Here is a 19,951-nt window from a genome sequence, read left to right on the forward strand (position 1 = left end):
ATGTAACCCCCCCCCACCCCCACCTCCGTTTTGAAGGATGAAGACAAGACTTTCTCTATCAGAGTGGAAACTGTACCTTGCTGTGAAAAAGAACTCACCTGCTCTCGTTCCATCATTATGGACCTCAAGGTAAATAAACCATAATCATCAATTTCATGATCTGTTCATCTTCTTTAGTCTGGCGTTTTAGCAATGCTATGTTCACAATGGGCTCAGAAACGTGTGTTTGAGTGACCACTTTCAATGAAAAGTCTAAATATACGCAGGTACATGCATGTTTTCAGCCTCCGTGTTTAAAACTCTCACCTCCATTTGTCACTACGAAATTCTTAAGTCAGTTCTATGGCTCTATGAACAAAATCTGTGGCGATTGTGCAAGTCCATAAGTTTAAACCAGTTGAACTTTGACCAACCAAGGATTTGGTAGTGATGTTTGGGATCAAAACGCAGAAGTACCAAATATTCAAAAATTGATCATGAAGGAGAACTTAATTATTGCGGTTTGTGCCTGGCGGAATTATACAACACCAAGACTTTCGCATATCGGCACAGATCTGTCAAAGAAACAGCCTTTACCAAGATTTGTGAGCTTTGCACTGCTTCGACATTTTGCACCAACCCTATTCCAACTGTCAGTAAATGTGCTGGGATCGAGTAGCTACAGTCCAGTGTGAACATCACACGCTAAAAGCACATTCAAAAAGCCACGTTCAGCACATTCTGCACCGCACATGCTCAGTGTGTTCATAGCATCAAATCGTCTTTGTGTATCAATAATTACCAGGGTACAACTTTGCAATCTAGGTCATTAAACACCAGAAAATATGTGTATGTTTAAATGTGTCAACATTTTTCCACTTTAAGGGCGGAGTCACCCTGACGTTAAGAGACATGAACATAACCAAAGAGTACAAATATGGCTGGAGTCCAGACAAAAATTCCCTAGTGACTATCCACAGTGTGGGAATGTATTTCATCATTTTAGTGCCAAGTCAAGGTATCACCTTGATTTGGGACAAACACACAAGGATCAATATTGAACTAGACAGAAAGTGGAAGGTGAGTGATGAGAATCATCCGAGTTTGAACGAACTTATACCAAAGTAAATGCATTCCTTCACTTCTGTAGAACAAAGTCCGTGGTCTTTGTGGGAACTTTGATTCCAATGAGAACAATGATCTACAGATAAAAGGTTCAGTAGGTGAGGTGTTTTTTATGCTTAACCTTTGCTGTTATTGTTGGGTAAAATAGGAATACATATTTATTTATTCTTTTACAGAGATAAGCAGTGCTCTGACCTTTGGTAACAGTTGGAAGATTTCCACTCCTCCTTGTTCAGATGTGACCAATGAGGTATTTCCATGTGTTCACAACAGCTACTGTAAAAACTGGGCTGAGCGGCGCTGTTTGATCATTACTGGAGACAAGTTTCAGAGCTGTCACTCAAAGGTATGGTTGTATCCTCTTACTGTCGACCCACTCCTTCATTCTACTCTCCTAATCTCATCTTCTTGTTTTATAATTCTTTTTCTCACTCACCTGTTCTGTTTTATTTTCCTTTTTTCTTACATTAGTCAATAGATAAAGAAACCAACACAGTTTGGTTTATTGTCCAACCACTGATATGGCATAGTCCTGACTTAATGTTTATTCAGGATAGAAATTTAGGACCTAAATGGATAAAGGAGATTCTCATTTACCCTGTTTGATTTTAAACCCTTGATTGCCATATGTCACTACTTCGCAATGTTCTATTCAATCCAGGTCTTCACTTAACTCAGCATCACCGTAACCCTTGTCTTATCTTAGATGACCCCCCCCCCCCCCCTTCCATTGACGTGTTCTCCCTCCCATGACAAAGGTGGATAAAGGTGGAAAGATTTCATGTAATCAATCAATGGACACCAGTGAAGATCACAAATCATTGAAGAAAAAAGTTTCAGAGCTCTGTCTAGAGCAGGGGTCTCAAACTCACGGCCCGCGGGCTATTTGCGGCCCCCAAGAGGATATTTTGCGGCCCCCGCCACATTATGAAAGTCTAATGTAAATGCGGCCCGCCAGTCTGTGTGAATGACACCTTTTCAGTGTTCGCGCAGCTGACAACCAACCAATCACCGTGGGGTAAATGACTCTTGGGGGCGGGACATTTACCGGTCTTGAAAGCAGGAAAACATTTAAGACAAGAAACCTGACACACACACACACACACCCTCCCCGGACCACATTAAGGAGTTCCTTACTTTCCTTAGAATGTATTTATTTGCTGAACTTGTTTCTGGCTCGCATGGACCCGGAGGAGGGTTATGGTTACAGTTAGGCGCGCGGCGGCGTTCAACGCAACCAAACGGGTCTCTCCGCTCCCGCAGCCAGGAGTCGGATCGCTGCGCAGAAAAATGTCCCACACGTACATGCGTGACACCTAACGGGGCTTTAAAATTAAACACGTGCTACAAACCAACACGATCTAGTCTCAGACACACTGAAAATACGTGTGACGTGTGTAAATGCAACGGTAGACGTGTTTGAGATGAACCAGCGCCGCGCCTGTATGTTGGGGAGACCAGGCGCGGGGGGGGGGGGGGGGGGGGAGTGAAGGCGAATCTGCAGTGAGACTGAAGGAGGACAGGAAGTTGGAGTTGTCCTTAAAATTCAATTTAGTTTTAATCTGCCTCTCCCCTCAGTATGATCTGTGTTATGTCTTTTATATTGATTTTAATGTTTTGTAATGTATGTAGGTGATGTTGGAGGAAAAGCAGAAACATCCGTCACACACCAGGTGATCTGTTGCCGCGTTTCGTCCACCTGAGTGATCTCAAACAGGCTTATTGTGCATCTTGGCTGCACATATTTAGTGTCAACAACATGAATTTCCATCCGTTTTTTATAAAAAATATAGGAGTGTCTGACCGGCTGCTCCACAATAACTTGTGACCGGGGTTTAAATGTGCAAAAGGTCATAAGATTGAAAATCCCAAAATGGTTACTGAATTTTGTTTCTCCTTTACTGATTTGTGGTTTAAATAGTAAAATTTAGAAGAAAAAAAAACATTCAACACGGACTCAGAATAGGGAGCAGATCCTCTCTGACGTCTCCACCTTCAATTTCAATAAGTCCAGTCCAGACTTAATGAAAATCATCTTCAACCACACTGATGGTCTCAGTTTGGGACGAAGTGCTGCCAAGTGTCCATCAGTGAGAAGAAGACAAGAGAAGCCGTGTTCAGAAGAACCATTGATGGATTTACAGAACTGTAGAATTTAAGTCTTCTTTAGTGTTTAATAGTTAGAATTCAACAGTGTTAACTGAACTGTGTTAATAAGGATGTTTAAATGAGAAAACAGCAGATATAGAAGACTAAATGAAAAGAAATGTATTACTGATTTATTTACTTATTGATTTTTTTTATTTACGTATTTTATTTGAATGAGAGTTTTATAAGTACATTTTGTGCAGAAAACAGTTAATAATAGAGTATAGTAATAGTATAGTACATGTTCCATACAAATTTATTGGCTCTCAGACACTCACTAGTTGAGTGTGTGTGTGCGTTGAAGTTGCGGCCCTCCCTCAGCTAGACCCTGCCTTCAGTGGCCCCCAGGCAAATTGAGTTTGAGACCCCTGGTCTAGAGGGTCTAGATGACCCAACTCCCAACGTTAAAGTGCCTAGGATAGCACAAGGGTTAAAGGATAAAACATTGATGAATATACTGTTTATATCATTAGAAATAAAGTCAGGCGTGAGCCAGCAGGGACCTTGTAAACTCGTGCCATCACCTTAAACATTTCTTTCTGATGCTTAATTTTCACACATTTGTGTAGTGAAGGTCAAATCAGTCTGAAATTTGTTGTACGTATGTATCAACCCTCAGGTTGACCCTAAGGCCTACTATGAGGCCTGTGTGATGGAGTCCTGCTCTTGTGAGTTTGAAGGGAAGTTCTTGGGCTTCTGCACTGCTGTGTCAGCATATGCAGAAGCCTGCAGTGACCAGAATGTCTGCATAAACTGGAGAACACCTGATTTGTGTCGTAAGTTACACAACTATTTTCTGTAATTTCTTCATTTCTCATGCTGTGTTCACACCACAAGCCGTGTGTTCTTGAACTGTCACTACCACATACTAGAGCATCTCTGCCCCCCACAGCTGGAAGAGGCTTGGTAAGAAATGTCAAAGTGGTGCAAATCTGGCATTTCTTGCTCTAGGCTTTTTTTCACAGCTCTATTCCAATATATATATAAAAAACTTGGTGTCATATCATTCTGTCCAAACCACATTTATTAATTTCTCATTCATGATCAAGTTTTAAGCGGTTGGCAATGGTTGAATTAAAGAGGACGTCATCCATGTGTCGCTATCAAATTCAAGTCTCAGGCGGTCAAACTTCAACCTTCAATGCCTGTTTGATGGCTGCTTGTTTTCATACGTAGATCCATAAACTGCTCTGAAAAACACATGTAACGACATGTGAACATGAACGATTTGATAACATGCATTTACAGGCATTAACATAGACTTTTCTTTGAAAGCCGCTACTTGAAAGCGTGTTGCTGAGGGTGGTTTGAATGCAGCATTAAACATGCCATTAGTGTCAATGAGTTCAATTAACCTAAAGAAAAGTGTTGCTGTTTCAAATGCTGGTTTTGGATCGAGAGGCTAGATTGATGGCTAAACAGTCTGTTATTTCTTACTACTTCAGTTTTTTGGTCATTATGGCTACAAAGTAAATCATAGTGAATTCTTCAGGAAGGGATCAAGACCATCCCCAGATCGTCTTCCTGACTATACCTGAACAACTAAAATACTTTTACATTTTAGTATACATTCTTTTGACTAAACAATATTTATTATTTTCTACAAAGATATAAACACTTAGAGGTTAACTTTTTGCAGTTTCTTTAGTTCCTGCATTTGTGTATCTACTAATATTTCTAACTAAACACTGTTTACTCTTTAGCGGTCTTCTGTGATTATTACAATAAACCGGGTGAGTGTAGCTGGCACTATGAACCCTGCGGTACAACGCTGACTTGTGGCAAGGACAGCAGTTTCACAAACAAGCTGGAAGGTAATCAAACTTTTTTTAAATCTAAAAGTTAAATGTCTTATTTTCAGGAAACAATTGTTTCTCTGTTTTTTATTGAAGCCGTGAGTGTTTCTGTCCCATCTTAAGTAGGTAGACTTCATGTCTCACCTAATGTGAGATTGTATGTTCTAAATAGCTATCTGGATATAAATGTGTATGACTAGGTAGTATTTGTTTCAATCAAACAAAAGAAATTCTATCATGTTTTAAATGAAAACATTTTTTGACAGAATTAAAAGATTCTGCAAACATCTTTTTAGAAAATAACCAACTCACATTGACCTTTTGACCTTCCTTCTTGATCTTCCCATCTCCATCCTCTTCTTTTACAATGCACATTAACAATGTCAAGTGGAGAATCAGCACATTACAAATTATTATGCAAAGTCTTTTCAAGTATCAATAAATATTAAATTATTTATTTTACACTTAAACTCATGGATAATATTGTGTCTCTGGATCAGTGAACTCAATCTCAGACACCTGTGATCATTATTTGATAGGTGAGTTAAACTAAAGGAAAGACTAAAGAAGGACGTTCCATGTTATTAAGCAGACTAACATTTTCAACTAATGTGGGAAAGAAAAGCATGAAATAGTTCAATGACATAGACAAAGTATGAAAAGCTTGGATATTTCAGGAAAACATGAAAGCATGATCATCACACTGTTAAGAGATTTAAGGCTGATTCAGAGACAGAGGTTCATGCAGATAAAGGCATAACAAGGAAGAACAAATACTTTGGATTAGGAAAACAGCAAAATGTAAACCTCTTCAGTCCCCCTAAACGACACTCACAAGCAGAAACGGCTGCAGTGGACCCAGATGGACATGTAGACTACTTTTTGAACAGTCTGGTTCACTGATGAGAGCTTGTTCAGCCCTGGATGGTCCAGATGGATGGAGTAGTGGGTGGTTGGTGGATGGCCACCATGTCACATCAAGGCTGTGACGTCAACAAGGAGGTGGTGGAGTCATGGTTTAGGCTGGAATCATATGGAGAGAGAGCTGGTTGGCACTTTCAGGGTCCCTGAAGGTATGAAAATGACCTCTGAAAAGTAGGCGGAGTTTCTGACCGACCACCTTCTTCTGTGGTATAAAAAGAAGAACCGTCTGTCTAAAATCCTCTTCATGCCTGAAGATGCACCATCTCATGCTGCAAAGACTGCCTCTACATTATTGGCTGCTTTGGGCATAGAAGGAGATAAACTGATGCTGTGGCCCCCATCCTCCCCTGACCTCAACCTCTATTGAGAACCTTGGGAGCATCCTCAGTCAGAATATCTCTGAGGGTGGGGGCCAGTTCACATCCAGCCAGCAGATGGGGGGCTATTCTGACATCCTGCAAAGAAATTCAAGCAGAAACTCTAAAAACTCAAACGTTCAATGGATGCAAGAATTGTAAAGCAGGAGCAAATTAAGGGGTCCTCTATTCAAATGGAACTTAACTTATGAAGATGTTTTTGATTGGAATAGCTTTGGATTTCCGTGAATATAACCTAGAAACAATCATTTGCATAATTTTTCGAACGTGCCTTAGTCTTAAATCAAGTGAAAACAGGCTGAGTGACTTTTATAAATTATTTACATTTAGGAATTCTCTTGAGTTGTTACCATCACAACAAATGTTGGTCAAATCTATGCAATTCTCTTAAAATCTTTCATCTATAAAGAAAGAGAAAAACTCTTAAAAGATTTAGAGTTTGGGTTTGAAGGTTTTCGTATTTTGCAGTTTTAATCTCACAGTTGCTATTGATGTTCCAAATACCAGTTTATAAGAATATAGTTAGACTGAGCACAACAGGTAAAACGCATTTGAAGCTTTTTGTAGATTTCATTTCAGTCTAAAATCAATTTAAAAAAATAAATAAAATATATTGTCTATGCTTGTGAAGGTTGCTACCCAAGATGTCCAGAGGAAACGCCATACTATGATGAAAATACAAGCAAATGCACTGAACTTAGGAACTGCAGCTGTTATTTCAATGACACTATTGTTCCACCTGGACCAATAACTATAGATTGGTAAGTTAACAGCTGCTAAATGAATTTGGAAAACCAAATCATAGATATCTTCTCTTCTTTTTTCCCTATTCAAACAGCAACTGTGTACATGGAAACATTAACTGTTGTAAGTATTCAATTATTTCAAAATTCTCTCTTTAAATTGTATGAAAAACATGAAAATTTTTACTGTCCACAGCACATCCACCTCCAACAACTACACCTCCAACAACTACAACTACATCCACTACTACTACAACGACCACTACCTTGACACCAACAACTACACCAACAACAACCACTACTTTACCACCACCAACTACAACTACATCCACAACTACTACAACCACCACAGTGACACCAACAACTACACCAACAACAACCACTACTTTACCACCATCAACTACAACTACATCCACAACTACTACAACCACCACAGTGACACCAACAACAACGCCAACAACAACCACTACTTTAACTCCGCCAACATCTACAACTACATCCACAACTACTACAACCACTACAGTGACACCAACAACTACACCAACAAAAACCACTACTTTAACACCATCAACTACTTCGCCAACAACTACGACTACATCCACAACTACTACAACCACCACAGTGACATCAACAACTACACCAACAACAACCACTACTTTAACACCATCAACTACTTCGCCAACAACTACGACTACATCCACAACTACTACAAACACCACAGTGACACCAACAACAACACCAACAACAACCACTACTTTAACACCATCAACTACAACTACATCCACAACTTCTACAACCACCACAGTGACACCAACAACTACACCAACAACAATCACTACTTTAACACCATCAACTACATCCACAACTACTACAACCAGCACAGTGACACCAACAACTACACCAACAACAACCACTACTTTAACACCATCAACTACAACTACATCCACAACTACTACAACCACCACAGTGACACCAACAACAACCACTACTTTAACACCATCAACTACAACTACATCCACAACTACTACAACCACCACAGTGACACCAACAACTACACCAACAACAACCACTACTTTAACACCATCAACTACTTCGCCAACAACTACGACTACATCCACAACTACTACAACCACCACAGTGACACCAACAACTACACCAACAACAACCACTACTTTAACACCATCAACTACTTCGCCAACAACTACGACTACATCCACAACTACTACAACCACCACAGTGACACCAACAACTACACCAACAACAACCACTACTTTAACTCCACCAACTACTCCGCCAACATCTACAACTACATCCACAACTACTACAACCACTACAGTGACACCAACAACTACACCAACAACAACCACTACTTTAACACCATCAACTACTTCGCCAACAACTACGACTACATCCACAACTACTACAACCACCACAGTGACACCAACAACTACACCAACAACAACCACTACTTTAACCCCATCAACTACAACTACATCCACAACTACTACAACCACCACAGTGACACCAACAACAACACCAACAACAACCACTACTTTAACTCCACCAACTACTCCGCCAACATCTACAACTACATCCACAACTACTACAACCACTACAGTGACACCAACAACTACACCAACAACAACCACTACTTTGACACCATCAACTACAACTACATCCACAACTATTACAACCACCACAGTGACACCAACAACAACACCTACAACAACCACTACTTTAACTCCACCAACTACTCCGCCAACATCTACAACTACATCCACAACTACTACAACCACTACAGTGACACCAACAACTACACCAACAACAACCACTACTTTAACACCATCAACTACAACTACATCCACAACTATTACAACCACCACAGTGACACCAACAACTACACCAACAACAACCACTACTTTAACACCATCAACCACAACTACATCCACAACTACTACAACCACCACAGTGACACCAACAACAACGCCAACAACAACCACTACTTTAACTCTACCAACTACTCCGCCAACATCTACAACTACATCCACAACTACTACAACCACTACAGTGACACCAACAACTACACCAACAACAACCACTACTTTAACACCATCAACTACTTCGCCAACAACTACGACTACATCCACAACTACTACAACCACCACAGTGACACCAACAACTACACCAACAACAACCACTACTTTAACACCATCAACTACAACTACATCCACAACTACTACAACCACCACAGTGACACCAACAACAACGCCAACAACAACCACTACTTTAACTCCACCAACTACTCCGCCAACAACTACGACTACATCCACAACTACTACAACCACCACAGTGACACCAACAACTACACCAACAACAACCACTACTTTAACACCATCAACTACAACTACATCCACAACTACTACAACCACCACAGTGACACCAACAACTACACCAACAACAATCACTACTTTAACACCATCAACTACATCCACAACTACTACAACCACCACAGTGACACCAACAACTACACCAACAACAACCACTACTTTAACACCATCAACTACAACTACATCCACAACTACTACAATCACTACAGTGACACCAACAACTACACCAACAACAACCACTACTTTAACACCATCAACTACTTCGCCAACAACTACGACTACATCCACAACTACTACAACCACCACAGTGACACCAACAACTACACCAACAACAACCACTACTTTAACACCATCAACTACAACTACTACAACCACCACAGTGACACCAACAACTACACCAACAACAATCACTACTTTAACACCATCAACTACATCCACAACTACTACAATCACCACAGTGACACCAACAACTACACCAACAACAACCACTACTTTAACACCATCAACTACTTCGCCAACAACTACGACTACATCCACAACTACTACAACCACCACAGTGACACCAACAACTACACCAACAACAACCACTACTTTAACACCATCAACTACAACTACATCCACAACTACTACAACCACCACAGTGACACCAACAACTACACCAACAACAACCACTACTTTAACACCATCAACTACATCAACAACTACTACAACCACCACAGTGACACCAACAACTACACCAACAACAACCACTACTTTAACACCATCAACTACGTCTACATCCACAACTACTACAACAACCACAGTGACACCAACAACTACACCAACAACAACCACTACTTTAACACCATCAACTTCTTCGCCAACAACAACTACTACATCCACAACTACTACAACCACCACAGTGACAGCAACAACAACGCCAACAACAACCACCACTTTAACACCATCAACTACTCCGCCAACATCTACAACTACACCCACAACTACTACAACCACCACAGTGACACTACCAACTACACCAACAACAACCACTACTTTAACACCATCAACTACAACTACATCCACAATTACTACAGCCACCACAGTGACACCAACAACAACCACTACTTCAACACCATCAACTACTCCGCCAACAACTACATCCACATTTACTACTACCACAACTACCTTGACACCTGCAACAACGCCAACAACAACCACTACTTTAACACCATCAACTCCTTCGCCAACAATTACAGCTACATCCACAACTATTACAACCACCACAGTGACACCAACAACAACCACTACTTCAGCACCAACAACTGCATCCACAACTACTACAACCACCACAGTGACACCCACAACTACACCAAAAACAACAACTACTTTAACACCATCAACTACTTCGCCATCAACCACAACTACATCCACAACTATTACAACCACCACAGTGACACCAACAACAACACCAACAACAACCACTACTTTAACACCATCAATTACTTCGCCAACAACTACAACTACATCCACAACTACTACAACCAACACTACCTTGACGCCAACAACTACACCTACACCAAGCAGCCCATATATACCAACTACTAAACCTTGTGAATGTAGCGGCATTAAAAAGAACAAAATCTGGCCTTGTGGTACGAATTGGACGGAGGACTGTCGTAACAACACATGTGAAGAAGGGAAGATTGTTTCAGTTCCAATTACTTGTCCGGAGCTTAAAGTTCCCAGCTGTCCTAGAAAGGACAAGATGACAAAAGTCACAGATGGATGCTGTGAAAAGTGGGAATGTGACTGTAAGTGTACAAAATTTTCTTTTTCTAATTAAATGTGTTTTTGTAAATGTTATAATTTCTATTTGAAGAATTCTTTCAGCTCATACAATTATACTGATCCTTTCTCTGCAATTCCTACAGGTGTCTGTGAGTTATATGGGGATCCCCATTACATATCTTTTGGAGGTATAAAATTTAATTTTATGGAAAACTGCACCTATGTTTTGGTTGAGGAACTGCATCCAGTTCATAATTTGACCATTGCCGTGGACAACTACTATTGTATGCCTGATATCAGAGGCTCCTGTGTTAAGGGCATTATCCTGAAATATAAAATGAACACTGTTAAACTAAATATAGTTGAAGAAAATGGAGAAGAGGCAGTAAAGGTAAAAAATAAAACTCTTCTTTACTTTTTTATGTACATATTAGTTTGCCAATGAAAAAAGCATGGTTTTTTTATCCGTCTTAGGTCACCCTCAACAGTGTTGAGATTCAGCCACCTTATGAACAGGATGGGTTAAAGTTTGAGACCACAGAAATAAAAGTATTCGTCCATCTTCCAGAGATTCGTTCCTTTATCTCTCTTACTCCTTATAGCACTTTGGTTGTCAGTTTGGCTTTTGAGGAATTCCAAAACAAAACCCAGGGACAGTGCGGTAAGATTTTAGTCATTTTCCAGTGCAACATTTCTGTTTAATCATTCGTTATGTTGTACTTTGTTGTAAAAGGTCATTCTAAATAAAACAGTCCAAAATATTTTGCTATATTTATGCTGAGTAACCCTATTCAATCTCTTTTTAGGTGAGTGTGGGGCTGCCTCATGTGTTCGTAGAGGAGGTAAAGTTGAGAATGATGACTGCTGTGAAAAAACTTCATACAGCTGGGTGTATAATGATGACCCTCAGAAACCAGCCTGTCCACTGAAGAACATATCTTGTTTTGAGCCAACAACAACCCCAACAATAACCCCTGTCACCCCTACACCTTGCCCAAACCAACTTTGTGATCTTCTTCAACAGCAGTAAGCTTCAAACGTTCTAGATATAATTTTGTGACTGAGATAAAAACACAAAGATGTGAGATGTCCCTTAGCAAAAAGTAGTACACTGGAAATGTATTTAATCAATACTTAAATTTATATATAGCACGTTCAGAATAGAGAGACTATAGGTTGCGTGAGGAGTCAGCTTCACCACCGTCATTTAGTTTTACATTATCTCTATTGCGTCTATAACCCCCCCCCCCCGGCTTTCTGATTGGGTGTGGTTTGTCCTGCCACCCCCATGTCATCAACATCCAAAACTTTAGCAATCAGGCCCCATGCCCTCTTCTTTCTCCTTCCTCACCAAGTCCTTGTAAAATGCATTATTTGTGTCATAGATGATGTTTTTATTTGGAAACTACAAAGTACAACACACGTTTTTCATTTGAAATCCGGATCTGTTTTTCATTTTTTGCAGCTTTGTGCAAAGAAAATTGACACTTTAACTGACCATTGACTGTATAAGAGAATTGGACTGAGTGACCCCTCCCCCTGGCGTTCCAAAAAGGAAATACCTGGCAGCTCTAAGAAGCCAAGATTCAACAGATTTCTATAGAAAATAATCAGTCATTATATTTGTCAGAATAATCATTCTTGGTTTAGCTTTTACTAACATGTTCTTGCTTATTCTCGCTAATAAACGGATAGATGTAAACATTCTGATTAATAAATGAATGTTTCATTTTTGTGGTGTGTGAACACAATGGAGACACAACACAGTTGGATCACTAAAATCAGTATTTAATTACACTACTTTTTTGCTAAGGGGCAAAGCAAAGTTGTCATTTTTTGTATTAATTGAATCTTCTTTCCCAGAGTCTTTGCAGAGTGCAGAAAACATGTCTCTTTGACGACTATAGAGGAGAACTGCAGGTTTGACGGCTGCAAAAACAAAAACGCTTCTTGCTCTGCCCTGGAGAAAGCTGCTGAGGACTGTAAAAATGCAGGTTTTTGTGTGAACTGGAGAGACTTCACCAATGGAATGTGTCGTAAGTGTTTTTTTTTCCACTTCACTCTATAATTCTAAAAACCCATAGACAATAACTTTTGGTCATTATATTAGGTAAAAACCTTAACGTTCTTGGTGGTCAAGCTTCAAATTCCAGTTGTCCAGAAGGATTGGTTTACGAAGAGTGCCGACAAAATTTGGATGACTACTGCGTTGGAGGGTTAGAAATCTTAATCATTCTGCTAAATCCATTGCCAGTCAGTCAGTTTTATCTGTACTTTTCTGCTCTTTGGTTTACTCAGAGTGCGTCACAAAGGAGGCCCCCTTCTTAGCGTCAGTGCTGGCTGCTTCTGCCCTGAAGGCTTTATTAGATCAGGCCCACACAGCAATGAATGTGTGAAAGATTGTAAATGTGAGTATTCTGTCCTACGGGGTGTTGGATCTTTGCTTAAAGTCTTCAAGAGAAACATCTTCTGTTTTCTTTTTTCTTCTCAGTTTGCACAGGACCCTACGGAGAACCCAAACAAGTGAATTCCTGTTTGTTCATGAAGAATGGTCAATGGTTTGATGCACAAATACTTTAAAATAACTGTTGTTGCTTTTTACTCTTTTTACTTTGTAGCCTGGTGAAACATGGGTGGCCAACTGTTTCCTCTGTGAATGTGATAACCAAACTCTAACAGAAAAGTGTCATGAAATAAATAAAGCCCCCCCAATCTGTAAACCCAATGAGATTCTGGTGAACGAGTCTTGCTGCTACATTTGTGGTAAGAACTGAAACTTCTGTTTCCTTTATGTTTTTATGCATTATTTAAACTTGGAATAACAGTAATATTAAAGTATTATATTATTTAAACCTACTGTTAACAACAATACTCAATGTCCCCACTAAAAGGTTCTTCAGTTTTCTTAAGGGTGAAAAATAAGAAGATTGTAAATCTGATTCTTACCAATAGTGATTCTTTTATTTTATAAATGTGTCGTCCTCCATCAAAATGATATAGTTTCACCAGATGTAATGTGGTAGAGATGAATCCATTTTTAGTTGGACTGGACAATTTAAGACAAAAGTTGCAGGAGTATAATTGTCATTTTAATTACAATTAAATATGCATTTTCTATAATTGTAATTTTATTTATAATGTATAAATAAATATGAGCAGGAAGCTGCATTTTATAATTTGTTCCACTTTATCTTTTCAGTTGAGAGGACTTGCATTTATCAGGGAAAGACATACAAGGTAAGTTAATTCTGTTCATCATTGTTCATTTAATAATTATTTTTCTTTTTATTCACCATGATGTTCAGTTGTCTTGCAGACATTGATGATTGTGTGTTTGTGTAGGTGGGAGAGCATTGGAAGGACACCAACTATCCCTGCATGTCCCTCAGCTGCACACTAGAGGGCGTCCAGACACAGAAACAAGTTTGTTCTGAACAGAACTGCTCTGAGGTATGAATTTGATGAGTTTTTTACACTAATCAAGTCTTTTAGTAAAAAAGTGATGTATTTTCTGTTTTTTAACAAAATGAGTGACAATTAAATATGTTTTTTAACCTTTCTAGGAGAACAGGGTTTGGGATGACCAGAAATGCTGTTTCACATGTAAGATCAATTCCTGCAAACCTCAATGCATCTACAGACCTTTTACTTTGTACTATAATCTCTTTAGTTTCATTCTTTAGCTTTTTATATTTAATTATGAAACCTTTAAAGCGTTCTTCTTACGTTTTGTTTGCTGTTTTTTTTGTTCAGGCACATCCAGCAAACAGACCTGCTCTCCCTCACTGACTAACATAACCGCCACTGTAGACAATTGCACTGCTGTTATAGAAGTCCCTGTCTGCAAGGGTCAGTGCTTCACTCAGGCCAGGTGAGAAGACTCCTGACTTTTCATGTTTATTCAGGTTTTTGTGGTGATTTAATCGTCGCCTCCTCTCTTTTAATCCAAATGCTTTTATTCTCCAACAGCATGATGGGAAATGGAGTCTTGCATCAGGATTGCAAATGCTGTCAGAAGGACGACCATGCGAACAAAACGGTGAATCTAAAATGCCAAGACAAAACCACCAAGAGTTACAACTATGAGTACATTAAAACCTGCAGCTGTAAAATTTGCAACGATAAGTAAAACGGCTGCAATTTGTTTTCCAATCTGACCTTGAAACCTGTCCTTCTCAGAATCAAATGGAGATGTTGATAACTTCAAATGTTCTTCCTCCTAATCAAATACTGAAGTTGATTGTTCTTTCCTTTCAATAAATCTGTTCTTTAAGCATCACATGGAGCAGCTTTTTGTGTCTTTTTTTGTCATTTGCTGGTAAAACAATAAAAGTCCCTTCAGCTTCGTCTTGATAGCAAACAGCTGTCAGTTTGTTTATGGCAGAGAGAGAAAAGGTCATTAATTAGCATAAAGTATGTAAGTTTAATCACAAAATTCAATGCATAAATAATAGGGGAAGAATATAAAAATACTACAAAGCAAGTTTGGAAACAAAATATGTCTAAACTCCAACAAGTCATCAAAAAAGGAATGGATGACATCATTAAAGACCCTCTCCCATCCTTTTTTGATCCATTCTCAAAGTATTCCCACTGGTGTTTAATTAGAACATAGTTTCTGCAGAGTTAGAAAAGGGGTAGGAAAACAACGGCCCGTGGGCTGGATCCAGCCCGCCTCCATGTTTGGTCCCGCCCATGGAACAGACCCATGTTTTTATTTTCTATCTGGCCACATGATCAAGACATTTTCTTCAATTCTTCTGCAGTCTGTGTCCTGATCTGAAACCTCTAAAATTCCCGTCAAAGAGAAGACATTCTTCCCTTTCTACGTCACAGTTCATCTTTCCCAGTTTAGCTCATTCTTTTAGAGCAGGGGTGTCACACGACCCGCGGGCCGTACCAGGCCATCAGATGGTTTAATACGGCACCGTCATGAAGAGTAAAAATTATAAGGATGTTTAAAAAAAAAAGCAAGTTTCTAGTCCATTCCTGTGGCGAGTTATGAAAAGCAAAGGAGACCAGGGATCTCAACCTACACGTTCCGTGTAGAAAACTGGCTCCCCGGTTTGTGGGGCCGTTTCCCGTCGCCAAGGTCATCAACCCAGCTGCGGTTTGTCTTCGTCTGCCCCGGTCCCTCCGGGTTCATCCTACGTTCCATGTCAGCAAGGTGAAGCCGGTGGTGGACAGTCCTCTGGTGCCTCCCTCAGAGCCCCCGCCGCCGCCCAGGATGGTGGGGGTGGACCGGTGTACACGGTGCGGAAGATCCTGGCCGTCAGGAAACGGAGTCGTGGTCGGCAGTTACTGGTGGACTGGCTGGGCTATGGTCCAGAGGACCGCCAGTGGATTCCGGAGCGTTTCATCGAGGACAGATCCCTCCTGACGGACTTCTTCAGGTCCGGGGCTCCTGGACCGTCTGGTGTCGGTCCTTAGGGAGGGGGTACTGTCATGTTTCGTCAAGTTCCTGTCTGACATTTGTGTCCTTGTGTGTCGCTTCCTGTTTTCTTTTGAAAGTTCCTCCCTTTCCTGTTCATGTCTGTTTTCCCCACAGCTGTAGACCTAATCATCCCTGATCGTTCCCACCTGTGCTGTCCCTCCTCATATGTATTTATGGTCTGTGTCTCCCTCTGTCCTGTCCCTGATTATCATGTGTAGATGTTTACCAAACCCTACGCCTATCTCAGGTTCTCAGGAATAAAAGTTTTTCCAAGAACTCTGCATCTGAGTCTTCGCCATTCTGTGGTCCTTGTCAGGCTGGACTTTGTTAATTGGGTAGCTGTTGATTCTGCTGCCTCTACATCAACAGTAACAAGGTCTCTTGCATCACCGAGGTTTGGCCTGCTTGAACTGACATCGTTCTGGCCTTGTTGCTCAATTGTGTCCATGTGTTTGGTGTTTAAATGTTTTCTAAATCCAGAAAAAGTCCCAAGTACACGACCACATCCAGTCTGAGCACATTTAAGTCGTAGATTTTTCCCATCTATGTAACCATGAACTACTCGTAAATGCCTAACAAGAGTATTTGAACAAGTTAACTCAGAGTGACAAACAAAACACCTCATCTTAAATAGACAAGTTCAAGTGCTAATGAAGCAGCCTGGCCCGAACTTCTGCAACACGGGGGCTCTCCTTCACTTTCCCAGCATCTATATTGTACACAGTTGTCTGGATGAATGTGAACATGTTGTGTAGCATTGGATTGTATTTCGTGGCAAAAACAAAATGTGCCTTGAATAGTTCATCAAAGGCACTGAGTGAGGAAGCCGACCTGCAAGCGATGGCATTTTTGTCAAGGATGATAAAGAACTGATGGATTTCTTTCCTATTTCGTCCAACAGCCAGGAGATAGGGTTGAGTGCTTGTCTTGATGGAATCAAGATGTTCTAGAATGTTGGTTCCTATCTGAAATAACATGAAAAATACATTGAGGCTTTTACAATGACACCGTAGTTATATTTCATTCCAAAAAATTACATTTAGAGCTGGGAAATAATGTAACTGGGCATAAGAAAACTTTCTGGTGCTAATCATAGTATCTGCACATGTATTCCCAACATGACAGCACCAGGCGCAATGCTGAAAATAAAAACACACCTTCTTGAAGACCACCAAATGCTTTTCTGCTTGGGAAGCAGACACTTTTCCTGGTCTTTTACGACCTTGGGCAGAGGGAGGAATAAGGTGCAACAGCAGCAGAATCGATGAGAGGTCACTGTCCCACCCTGTAAATACACAAACATTTAATTCAAATGGAGCATCAGCAAAAGTCAGACATGCTTATAGAATATTTTCATTTAACCCTTTAACTATTGCCAACATGTCACACAGTAATAGGACAAAGTAAAAGAAAAAAATTGTAACTATTGCAACTATACTATTGTAACTGTAGTTTAAACTGTCAAGTTTATTTTAATTTACAGAAAATTAGTAGAGTGTCAACTGCGTGTAACTCTTACCAATGCTGTCATCCACTTCGGCTCCACTGTCAGGGTTATCAGCTGCCAGGAGGAGATCTTCCAACTCACTGGTGGTTTGCAGCTTCCTGCATTGTTGGATAACTTTCTGCTTGAATGCAGTTGTCCATTTTTCCAGAAACTTGCCTGAGATTTCCTCCCCAAACATCAGAGCAAAATCTTGTTCCACCTACATTGAAGAGAAACTTAAATTTCCTTCTGAAATTATAAACTGTGTTCAAGAATAGGTTTATTTATTTACCAAGCCTTTGATGTCTTTAAAACGTGGAAAGACTGTCAGAACATTGCTTGACTGCTGCAGGTCAAGGACCATGTTGCGGCGAAGTCAAATGTCAGCTTCATCTTCCTCTTGATTACATCTTCATCCGCTGAATGTTTAATCAATGCTATGGCCTCTTTACACTCATCATCACTCAGCACAGTTTCTGGAACTAACTGGGGTTCTCGCCTGGCAGCTGGTCCTCCAAGCTGATCATCATAAGATGCTCCTCCAGGTGATTCTTTACAACACAGGACATATTTTGATAGCCAAACATGCAAGAAAAGTATATTTAATGAAAATTAATTCCAAAGTTTTTAAACTCTTTCAGAATAGTAGTGTTACCTCCATATGATGATCGCCTGTCTCTTGCAGCAGATCGCTGAATAGTTTTAATCCCCCATGCCAAGTAGCCTGTGCCACTCTCGCCATCATAGTAATGATCCTGGTAAGACAGGGAACATCTCATTTGTAGTTCCACATTCACAATTTGGATAAACTTGGTATGCAAAGCATGTGTTACTTTTTTTATCTATTTAATTTGTAAAAAGTACCTTTCAAAACTTTTATTGGTCAAATGTCTTAATAAACATTTAATGTAATAATTTTTGGTGTGACTTACATAACCGGTCCTGGAGAAAGGATCACTCAGATAGGGAAAGAAGCTCACAATTCCCCTGGCATACATTTCTTTCACCTGTCTTGGTGGTGATGTCCTGCAATACAAAAAAATAAAAAAATTCTTAGTGTATGTAATGTAAGCTCTGCTTCATGCTTTGTTAAAGATGAGAATTACATGTTAATGATACACTGATTTTACTAAGCCATAATGATATATTACCCATTCTTCTCTGTCATGTCAGCAGCCAGTAAGTTAACCATTTTTCTTCTAGTTTCATCTGATAAAGACTTGCTTCGATTATATTCATTTATTATGCGTTCCAGGTTTTTGGGTAAGAATGGATTCCACCAACTAAAAACACAGAGAAAAGAACTTAAGCATATTAAAAATGAATCAACTTAACAAGGATAAGACAATAGACTAAATTCAATAAGCAAAATTTATTTTAGGGGTTCATATCCTTAAAAATAATCATTTGATTAGAATAATTCTTACGTGCTTGGCCTCTGAGTCCAGCCTTAGCCGTTTACTGGATGGACTCTCCGAAAGGATGACGGTGTCTTGAGAATCAGATGAATCAAGGGAGGATGGTTCCGATTGGTCAGAAGATTGTACCATAGGAACAGGATCTAAACATTGACAGAAGAAAATTAGAATGAATGAGGACGATCGCGATCGCGTGATGCTGTAGTATCGCGAGACCCAGCGAGACGAGTGTGGTGAGTCGACTTGGCGGCGCGTAAGCATTTGAACAAACATTTTCGATCTTGTTTCATTTTTCCGCCATATTAAAACATTTCCTGCTAACTAACATAACCTGTTAAGAGTATTAAGCTTCTGTCAGCCTGGA

The 19,951-nt window shown here is 40.0% G+C and overlaps 2 protein-coding genes across 4 annotated transcripts in view; one reads left to right on the forward strand and one right to left on the reverse strand.

Moving 5' to 3' along the window:
• The window catches only part of LOC101175052 (mucin-19), a 26,358-nt gene extending 19,090 nt beyond the window's left edge, over positions 1-7,268 (forward strand). Inside the window, exons 22-29 of the mRNA XM_023952629.2 lie at positions 37-129; positions 865-1,059; positions 1,130-1,202; positions 1,281-1,450; positions 3,872-4,028; positions 4,956-5,066; positions 6,981-7,110; positions 7,188-7,268. Coding sequence (XP_023808397.1) covers positions 37-129; positions 865-1,059; positions 1,130-1,202; positions 1,281-1,450; positions 3,872-4,028; positions 4,956-5,066; positions 6,981-7,110; positions 7,188-7,251 — 993 coding nt within the window. The 3' untranslated portion in view covers positions 7,252-7,268. The remainder of the gene's footprint in view (positions 1-36; positions 130-864; positions 1,060-1,129; positions 1,203-1,280; positions 1,451-3,871; positions 4,029-4,955; positions 5,067-6,980; positions 7,111-7,187) is intronic.
• On the reverse strand, positions 6,267-19,732 carry LOC105357803 (uncharacterized). 3 transcript variants are annotated; one of them, XR_002872834.2, is made up of 7 exons: positions 19,597-19,732; positions 19,321-19,452; positions 19,102-19,195; positions 18,825-18,924; positions 18,462-18,720; positions 18,203-18,389; positions 17,839-17,968 (listed from the first exon to the last, which is right to left on the reverse strand). XR_002872834.2 is itself a non-coding variant. In XM_078941891.1 (5 exons), the coding sequence occupies exons 1-5, from the start codon at positions 18,531-18,533 to the stop codon at positions 6,415-6,417; spliced, it is 534 nt and encodes a 177-aa protein (XP_078798017.1). In that variant the 5' UTR covers positions 18,534-18,680; the 3' UTR covers positions 6,267-6,414. The 3 variants fall into 3 exon arrangements, 2 of the variants coding, with proteins under 2 accessions (XP_078798017.1, XP_078798016.1); XM_078941891.1 differs by lacking the exons at positions 18,825-18,924; positions 19,102-19,195; positions 19,321-19,452; positions 19,597-19,732 and adding exons at positions 6,267-6,427; positions 17,515-17,648 and having other exon boundaries at positions 17,841-17,968; positions 18,462-18,680; XM_078941890.1 differs by lacking the exons at positions 18,825-18,924; positions 19,102-19,195; positions 19,321-19,452; positions 19,597-19,732 and adding an exon at positions 17,193-17,648 and having other exon boundaries at positions 17,841-17,968; positions 18,462-18,680.
• Positions 19,733-19,951: the final 219 nt, after the last annotated feature.

Source organism: Oryzias latipes, chromosome 23 (assembly GCF_053564925.1).
Source record: "Oryzias latipes strain Hd-rR chromosome 23, Olatipes_Hd-rR_3.1".
Taxonomy (NCBI): Eukaryota; Metazoa; Chordata; class Actinopteri; order Beloniformes; family Adrianichthyidae; genus Oryzias; species Oryzias latipes.

Excerpts from the sequence above, each read along its gene's own strand:
- LOC105357803 (XM_078941890.1), bottom strand. The coding sequence starts at position 18,533 with ATGGTCCTTGACCTGCAGCAGTCAAGCAATGTTCTGACAGTCTTTCCA. Across the intron at positions 17,969-18,202 it reads CGAAGTGGATGACAGCATTG|GGTGGGACAGTGACCTCTCA; the intron begins GTAAGAGTTACA and ends GTGTATTTACAG. Across the intron at positions 17,649-17,840 it reads ATTTGGTGGTCTTCAAGAAG|ATAGGAACCAACATTCTAGA; the intron begins GTGTGTTTTTAT and ends ATGTTATTTCAG.